The sequence below is a fragment of the Sinocyclocheilus grahami genome, unplaced genomic scaffold (genome assembly GCF_001515645.1).
Source record: "Sinocyclocheilus grahami isolate Dianchi unplaced genomic scaffold, SAMN03320097.WGS_v1.1 scaffold533.1, whole genome shotgun sequence".
Taxonomy (NCBI): domain Eukaryota; kingdom Metazoa; phylum Chordata; class Actinopteri; order Cypriniformes; family Cyprinidae; genus Sinocyclocheilus; species Sinocyclocheilus grahami.
In genome coordinates, this window is record NW_015505712.1 from 486,734 (window position 1) to 496,337 (window position 9,604).

At 37.2% G+C, this 9,604-nt stretch overlaps 1 protein-coding gene across 1 annotated transcript; it reads left to right on the plus strand.

Annotated features, from left to right (window-relative positions):
• The first annotated feature begins 590 nt into the window (after window positions 1-590).
• Window positions 591-3,055, plus strand: gadd45ab (growth arrest and DNA-damage-inducible, alpha, b). The gene is made up of 4 exons (XM_016238133.1): window positions 591-812; window positions 1,204-1,305; window positions 1,605-1,818; window positions 2,304-3,055. Exons 1-4 carry the CDS (start codon window positions 763-765, stop codon window positions 2,415-2,417), a joined length of 480 nt encoding a protein of 159 aa, XP_016093619.1. The 5' UTR covers window positions 591-762; the 3' UTR covers window positions 2,418-3,055.
• The last annotated feature ends 6,549 nt before the right edge of the window (window positions 3,056-9,604 follow it).

Sequence of the window (9,604 nt, forward strand, 5' to 3'; positions counted from 1 at the left end):
AAGTCTCTCAGTATTGTATGGTATTCTGTTGTCATATGTTAATGCGTTCACCCCATTCTTCACGGTTCTCTATATTTGTGAAATTATTGTAAAATAATACCCATGCATTAACTATATATCAATTATTTATAGTCAAGAGTTAAAGGTTATGCTACATAATCTAGTTTAGCACGTAATACTGCGATCCATTGGCTAATGCTTTGAATTTTACTAATGTAGTAACTAGCATGTATTTTTTTAACTAGTTATGTACTTTAAAACTACGCAAAAATTCTATATTTATATTCTAACATTTTGAAAACGTTATTCTGCTGTACGTGGTTTACTCTGTGAGGTTTTTCAATAAAGACTTCACTAATCCGCCACCAGATGTCACTTTAATCCCGTTGTTCAGAAAGATTAGTGTTGGCTTGAAGCAACATTTCTTTTGTTATATTCTGTGCAGTATATACTCACGTGGTTGCCTACAAATTACGGTGCATGCACAATATTTAAAAAAATATATAAAGATATTTTAAAAGTAACTGCTCTTATGAGTTTGAGTCGTCGCTCTGCTTGTTCTCGTATGCGTCTCCACGTGAGCTGACCAATCAGCGACCGTATGTAAATGAGGCTGGAGCGAGTACTCTACTGTGTCCCCTGACACTAGCGTTATTTTATCCCTCCACTCAGCGCGAGCGGCATATCCGTGCTCCTGGACCGCACAGGATTACATGCTAACGGAGAACAGTGCGCGACACATACTAAGGCTATCCGTTTCTAATGTGCAATATGACTTTTGAAGAACCGTGTGGAGACAACGCAACGGAAAGGTATGTTTTCTTATTAAACTTACTGGTGTTGCGCTTTTGTTTGAGCCGAGCATCACGCGTATGTTATCTGTCTGTGCCGTTGAAAGATCACGAGGTTCACAAATCATTTCTCGAAATGTTACTACAGGTTTCCTCTTGGTGACGTGTGCTTATGAATGACTTTTACTCGAACGTTGCACATGGTCTCCTGTTAACTTGCTTAAAATGCTTTGCTGCATCGCGTGCAGAAGTTTGATCAGGTGACAGTAACGTTACTAGTCGTGACATTGATCAGATGTCCTCTTTAGCTGCAAATCGCCTTCATGCAGAACGTTTCCCTACATTTTGTGCTTTAAGAGAATTGAATTTGGTGTGTAAATGAAATCTAATGTGGTTTTTAATCATTTTGTAGAATGGACTCGGTTGAAAAGGCACTGGAGGAGGTCCTGACTGCTGCGTTACCTCAGGGTTGTATCACTGTGGGAGTTTATGAGGCAGCGAAGTCACTTAACGTGTAAGTGGTCATTGCAGAGCCCTACTAAACCATAGATGGGGTCATTCTACATTTTAAAAATGCGATAAATGCAGGGATATAGTCAACAGGTTAACATTTTTGCCATGTTGCCATCATTACTCTTAAGGTCATGGCACTACAAGGAGACAAACACAACTACTACTAACAAAACACAAGATAAAGATTTGCAGAAGGGCTGATTCACAAACTGGACACACAGAAAAAACTGCTTCATATTTTATATTAGCTTTTCATGTTTTTGCACATTTTTAAATGTACTTTCATTGTCATTTTCACAGGGACCCAGACAACGTGGTTTTATGTCTGCTGGCCACAGACGAGGAGGATGTGAAAGACGTCGCGCTCCAGATTCATTTTACCTTGATTCAAGCATTCTGCTGCGAGAATGACATCAATATCTTCCGAGTGAACAACATGAGACGTCTGGCAGAGATCCTGGAAGGCGTGAAACCGGGAGGAGAGTCGATGGACCTCCACTGCGTATTAGTCACCGTATGTGTCATTTCACTCTCCTATTGCACGCTAGGTAGCCTCGAGCGCACAGATCGATCAGAATTGTTCATGCATGTTCGTATTAACTGCCAGGAAGGTTTAGTTAAACGCTTTTGAGGGCGGCACGACTGAAGTAGTTTAAAGTTCAATGATCCATTAGAGCGTCTGCGATGTGGAATCCCAGCCGGTCTGGGGCTGCAGTAAACTGGCAGCTCTTCAGTGAGATATCTAATAAGCGGTGCTGAACTTCTGTGGCTCCCTTTAGTATTCGCAGAACTTCCTGTGCAACACTGGGGCATTTCTGCAAACACGGTTTCCTGGAAGAAAAGCTCTGTGAAGTGGCCATCTTTAACAAATTAGAGAGAGGTCCTTTGAAAACAAGTGCTTGTCCGTTAACCAGCAGCTGTTAAAACCACTCCCCGCCAGACTCTTGCTGTGGACCTTCTGAATTGTGCAATTGACAGTTTTTCTCTTTTCTCTCACAGAATCCACAGTCATCCACGTGGAAGGATCCAGCCCTTGGCAAACTGAATCGATTCTGCAGAGACAGTCGGGGATTGGACCAGTGGGTGCCGGTTATCAATTTGCCCGAACGATGAACAGAAGCGGACAAACAATGTCAGAGCTTTTACGGGCTCCTGCACTAGATTTGTGTTCTGCTTTGGATGAAGCCTAATGCCACTGAGAATGAGACATGAGGGGGATTAACAAAATGCAATGGATGATATGTTTTCCAGCAAACCCAATGATCAGAAGTGTGGGTTTTGTTTGTCCGGTTGGACGGGCGATTCATGGTTTCACCTCAGAGCAGGAAGAATGACTCTGCACTGTGTTCGCAGTGCTGCCAGGGAGCGACACAGGAAACTGAATCACACATGCTGGATTAGAGTACTAGGAGTGAGCTGAGAGACTGGAGTGTGTTCAACTGGAATCTACTCAATGAAATGTGATCAGACTGTCGGCGGTCAGATGGACTGTTAAATGATGGGCATGACCCTTTTGCAGACGTACTGCAATTTAAAGACCGTAACTTATGATGTTAATGCTGTCCTGTATTATAATTTAAAAGGGAATTTACTACAGTCTTTACTGATTTAGATAGAAATTAGTTACTTGTTTTAATTCAAGCATTCTGGAATATGTTCCGTATTTTAAACTGTTCATTTGAAACTTTTTAATTTATTAATTGTATTTATATTGCTGTGTTCATTGTCAGAAATGTAAAAATAAAATGTTTGACCCATGTTCATCTGTCTTTGGCAGTGTTTCAGTTGTCTGTGAAATGCATATGTTAAAGTGTCTCAAAACACTATATGAAAACACTGTGCACGATATATCGGTTATCGACCGATATTAGTTTTTTTTTTTTTTTTTTTTTAATCCCATGCAGTGTTTTGGGATATTTAATTGTAATCTCCTGTTGCCCTTATTTTTTACTTTTAGATTTGGCTTTGCAATCATCTAACGTTAACTGCACTGTTAGAATTTAATCTTAAAATCACTAATCTTAACAAATCTTAAAATAAAAATAAATTTTTTTTGTATGTTGTGATGCCTAAATACACTTACAGCATTTGAAAATACTTTAATTTTAAATGTGTACAATTTCAATAAATTAAGGCCTTTTTTTCTGCTATCAATTGTAAAATTATAATAATATTGAGTTGTAGGAATTAGAATTTTTATATCAGTGTCGTGGTCAATGAGTGTATACAAAAACCACAAAGGACACTTATTTTCATAAAAAACCCTGACATTTTGCAACCATTTACTTTGATAATATAAATGCACCGTATGCAAAATGTTTCACAAGGCAGGCACATTCTGAGGGCAGTAGAGTAGAGGGCCGTTTTAAAGCTTTGTTTTGTCAACAGCTTTCTTCACTTGTATTGCTAAAAAAAGCTATTTCCACAAGTAGGTGGGAAAGAGAATTCCATTACGTTCACTACAGCAGCTGGGAGACGCATGACATCGGGTCATCGTGGCCTTGTGTCTACACAAAACAGAAGATAATCTGGGCCCTGACCAAGCCAGAAATAGAAACAGCGCTGAGAGTGTGAATCATACCTGACAGCATCAGCAGGGGTGGGGGACATGCTAAACGATGGCTGAGTTAAAATGTGAACCAAAAAAAAAAAGCGAAACGATAGAGTGAGTCAAGGCCATTCAAGACTGCAGCAGGAGAGCTGACAACTAAAAATAGCCCTCTGTTCCCTTTGCTCAGTTTACTGAGACAGGACAAAGAGAGAGAGGACTGGAAAGACCCTAATACACTTTGAATACCACTGTAAACTGTTGTTTCATTTCCAGTGAAAGCTTTGCTGCATTGCTCAAGCAGTTGCTGCTGGAAAGCAGAATTCAGGCTTTTAGTAGAAGCTGGGTCATGTATTTCAAACAGGAGTCCACTTATCCTCAACAGGTTACCAAGGAGAGTTTGAGATGTTCCCCTTAAACTATGGATGCACAATATATGCCTATAAATGTTTACATTTTTGGGGTGTTCATTTGTGCATGCTTTGTCATGATTTAACTCATTGTTAATCTTTAAAAACATAAAATACTTTAATTACACTGTTAAATGTAATCTTTATCAAATCTCATAATATACATTTTTCTATACGTATTGTACTGCCCAAATCTGCTCATTTTAAAAACTAAAACAATTACATATATATATGTGTGCGTGTGTGCAATCAGTTAAACAAAACCCTGCAGAATTTTAATATCTACCATTTGTCAAAAAAAGAGAATCTGACATTATTACTGATGACCATTCTGCTTCCTAAAGGTCAAATTTGGTCATTTATTGGAAAACAAAATCGGCGAATAGCATAATAATCCTATTGACAACCAAACCTACATTTTTATGTTATATAAAGTTTTATTCTCACACAGTGAAGTTGTATATAAAACAAAGATTTATTGGAATTTTACAAGAAAATACAATTTCAGTTTTTCTACTTCAAAATGTTACATTTAATGCAACGTGTTACTTACATAATCTAATTATTTGTGAAATTTACTTGCAATTTCAAAGTGAAAATGTCTACATTGGAGCAATTTTATTTTTATTTTTTTTCGGTGTCTAAATGAGTCTTTCTATCATTGGGTTCCCAGCAAGGTGATCATCATTTTTGGGAGTCCTGCCTTTGTTTTAAAATGTTGTGCATGGAGAAAGGAGGAGGAAAATACAATAGCTTTAGTTGAGAAATAAATTTTGAAGCTACACTGGGACCTTTACTAACTCCACACACTAGCTGTGGTTCAAAAGTCAGAGAGCCAGACTAGGCCATTTTGGGAGGGGTATTTCTGTACTAAGCTGACTAGAAGTAAACAGAGCTGACATTATGTCCCTGCTGCAATGACCTGTGGAGTTTTTTACTGCCCAGTCTGCCATTAACCTCATCCTGCTAAATACAGGTTTGCAGGTAAGTGGAGTCCCACAGTGGTACTTTCTCTACGAATGTGCCTAGATCTGGGAAACTCCAGCTTCACTGGGACCATGGAAGTTAGACGTCGGCTGGTCCCACGCATGAGGAATGCAAATGTTTCTGAAAGGACCAACTGCAGTGCCACAGATCAAACCTGGAGAGCATGAAGGACAATTTAAAGGGATAGTTCACCCAAAAACGAAAATTCTGTCATTAATTACTCTCATGTCGTTCAAAACCGTAAGACCTTCATTCATATTCAGAACACAAATTAAGATATATTTGATGAAAACTGAGAGCTTTCTGACCCTGCATAGACAGCAACGGAACTGACACGTTCAAGGCCCATAAAGGTAGTATAAGGACATTGCTAAAATAGTCCATGTTACATCAGTGGTTCAAATGTAACGTTATGAAGCTACGAGAATACTTTTTGTGCGTTAAGAAAAAAAAAAGACTATTTAACAATTTCTTCTCTTCTGCATCAGTCTTCGCTACACGTTCAGGAGAGTACAACGACACATGCGTGTGCATGGACACCTGTGGTCTCGCAAAGCTCTGGTATATAGCTGAATAATAACATAAATAACAGATGATATACTGAATGGCTTCTTGTTTCCCTCATACAGGATTACGGGGTTTATCCTGGAGCTTTTCTACCGAGCTGACAGGTAACTTTATCACTAAAAATGACACAACCACAAAGCCAGTTCATCAATCATAGACAAGATGCTCGGCTGATTACATCGATGTAGGGCAGTAAATACAGCCTGACCTGTTTCTGAGTGTAGCAGGTATGAGATGAGCTCTACTGGGATCATTGCATAACAACAGGGCTTTGACCTGGAGACCCAAATTAAACAATATCAGAGAAATTAGAGCAAGTGGGAATAGTGAGACCATGAACACCTGGCTGCTGCAGAGAAAGCACGAGGCAGCCATTAAATACACATGATCCTCTCCTGATAATGACACAAAAATAAACTTGATATGCCAAAATACACACTATATACTGTATATAAGACTAATTTGCTAACTAGCTTTTTTGCAGTTATTATATTGCATCAAGGCCAATTAAAATAACTGTTTTATATTTTTATATATTTTAAAACATAATTTATTCCTGTAAGTGTAAAGCTGAATTTTCAGCATCCACAAGATTCTTTAGAAATCATTCTAATATGCTTATTTGGCACTTAAGAAGCATTCTGTTTATTGTCAACAAAGCTGAAAACAGTTGTTCTGCTTAATATCTTTATGGAAAGTGTGATGCAATATTTTTCCCAGGATTTTCTGATTAACTAAACGTTCAAAAGAACAGCATTTATTTTAAATAAATTTTTTGGTAACACTTTCCATATGGTTTTATATAGTTTACTACTTTAGCATGAACTAACAATGAACAATACTTCTACGGCATTTATTAATATTAGTTCCCTAGAGTAAATAAATAAATGTAAATGTTAGACTGGACTCACCAGAGAACATATACAAACAAGACAACAAGATTGAGAATAAATCTATATTTAGTTGGAAAAAGACAACATCTACAACCCAGTACATTGGGACCCAGCTCTGGAATTTCAGCACAAAGGAAGGTGGAAAATTCACTCAAATACAGTGACACTGAATGTTCTTCATATTAGAAATATTTTTTAAAGGCAAAAAGAGATAAGGCAGCAGACTGAAGAGCTTGTGCATGTCATATTGCAATACTAAAGCACCTTCAGAAATGGCCACAGCATCAAGAATAACACAACAGCCCAATTAACAACAGGCACTGACACTGAGAGAACCCAATACTATTGTTGGGAAACATTATGAAAATGTCACTTTAAAAGCATCACACAACAAGAAAGCAAGGCTGAAATTGCCATTCAACGCATACTGTTGTTCAAACAAGATTAAGATTGTGGTTTAGCAAAATCTTGATGCATGTACAAGTTCAGTTGCATGATGCACAGGCATAGATATATCCAGCCTGAGGCATGAGACAGATGTGTAATGATGAAGATACACAGTGAAGATGTCCGTAGGATCTCAGCGCCCCTGGTTCACAGTAGTTTAACTCTGGCTGTCGTCTCGAGAACGAGTCAGAGCAGGAATACTTCATTTAGGCTGGTTCAGCTGGTCTGGTGAAGTTGTTTTCTGCCAGCTGTGTCATGGAGGCATTACACACTCACTTTCACTAAATGCATGGCAATTCACAAGAGTATTACAAAAAAGGTACAGGAGCTGTAAACATGGAATGATGTCAAAATGCATAACAGTATAACAGTCACAAAAATAACTATAATCAGAGAAATCATCATGTGCTCAGTGTATGTGTACAGAAAAATCATATGCGACCCTATGTGAGTTTCTATTGCTGGTTAGATCCCAGAATGAGACGGCACAATGACATTTTGTCATTAAAAAGAGACAATGATTATGAATCGAAACAATCAGAAGAAATGTGTACATTAACATAAGGCATCTCGTAAATAATCATTAAAGGGTTATAATATATTACGTACCATGATCTGCAATAAAGTATTGCTACTGTATCTAACATACACAGGGCAATAACACAAGACAAAGTATTCAAATGCAAATTCAGAGGTTTTGAGTAGGGGAAATCTCATCCCACTTACTGAAAGTAGGAATTTAAAGAGTGGAGAAATGGGTAAAGCAAACACATTTTGGTAACACTTTGCAATAAGACAAAATGTAAAGGTTAAAAGTATCATGAACTAATTATTAAATATATTTTTTATTATAAGTACAACCTATAATGGCTAGTTAGGTTAATGTTCATTTCTACATACACTACCATTCAAAAGTTTGGGTTTGTCAAGATTTTATTATTATTTTATTTTTGTCTGTTTTTAATATAAGCTTACTTATGTTACAATTTTTTTTAAATAAAACATGTTATTTTAAACTTTCTCTTCGTTTAACAAAGTTTCTAAAATTTTATTAAGTAGATAATAAGAAATGCTTCTTGAGCACCAAATCAGCATATGCAGTAATGATTTCTCTAGGATCATGTGACATTGGCATCTGGCATAATGGCTACTGAAAAATCGGCTTTGCTGCAGCAGGAATAAATTACATTTTAAAAGATATGAAATTTGAAAAAGTTGTTTTGAATTGCAATAATATTTCAACAATATTGTATTTTATATTAAATAAATGCAGCCTTGGTGAGCAAAATGCCTTTACTTTCACTTTTGATTCTTGCTTAACGGAAATATACATTTTATTTTAATATACAAAAAAAAATCTTACCGACCCCAAACTTTTGAATGGTAATGTAAACTAATACATTTTTAACATTTGTTTTAACAAGTTGTATTAATTAACTTTGAATTATTAGCTATGAATTATTAATTAACATTTATAAACTAACATTGATTTATATGAATAATTCTCATTGCTAGTTCATTGCTAGTTCATGATTCCTAATACATTAATGTTAAAAGTGACATATCATGAAAATTGGACTTTTCCAGGTTTTAAGTGCTATAATCAGGTCCCTGGTGCATCTACTAACCAAGGAAACGTGAGAAAGATTAACCCAGTAACTTTTGGTTTTGGTAAGCCTTTTTCTGCAAGCGTCTGAGAAAACGAGCGCGTCTGATTTCGCTCCCTTGGTGATGTGGCAAAGAGATCTCATTATAATATTACCGCCCCTTAATCTGTAAGTTTACACCCACGGCGCTGTTATTGTGTTTTTCGCAAGTGACAACGGTGTACTAGTTCTAACTAATGCCATGATGAAACTTTGAGCAAAACATGCTAACTGTTCTGTCTTTGGCTGCACAGACAAGCACAGAACACTGTTTAGAGTCCCAGACTCAGAGGAGACAACAGAGCAGTGGATTTATTGATTTATTTACTGTATATTGCTGCTGCCGCACAGATCTAAAATAAACTTGCGATTTATTTCCCAGCTGTTTACCTTCACAGATATAACCGACTATTTTTTGTAACTCATGTGTTTTTAACGTAAACTTGTGTGAGATTGAGAACTTAGTTTAGTACTCACATGCTGTGACAGCCGCTTTCTGTACGTGTGCTTCAGATGTGTGCTCTCAGAAAACCGTATATCAGAAGTTTAAACTCATATGGTTTAAAACGCATGATTTCAGCGCGATAAACATGATACTCAGAACCAAAACAGATGTTTTTAGCAGGTACCAGCTGTAATGGCGCAGCTCTATTCTGGAAAAGGGGGCGGGGAGCAGCAGCTCATTTGCATTTAAAGAGACAGGCCCCAAAAACAGCGTGTTTCTGCTTCCACTCAAAATAGGCATTTTCAAAATGATATAATAAATGATCTGAAGCTGAAACTTCACAGACACATTCTGGGG

What these genes read in the sequence shown, in the direction of transcription:
- gadd45ab (XM_016238133.1), top strand. Translation starts at nt 763, where the DNA reads ATGTGCAATATGACTTTTGAAGAACCGTGTGGAGACAACGCAACGGAA. An exon ending in GCAGCGAAGTCACTTAACGT is followed by an intron (nt 1,306 to 1,604) that starts GTAAGTGGTCAT and finishes TCATTTTCACAG; the next exon opens with GGACCCAGACAACGTGGTTT. An exon ending in TCCACTGCGTATTAGTCACC is followed by an intron (nt 1,819 to 2,303) that starts GTATGTGTCATT and finishes TTTCTCTCACAG; the next exon opens with AATCCACAGTCATCCACGTG.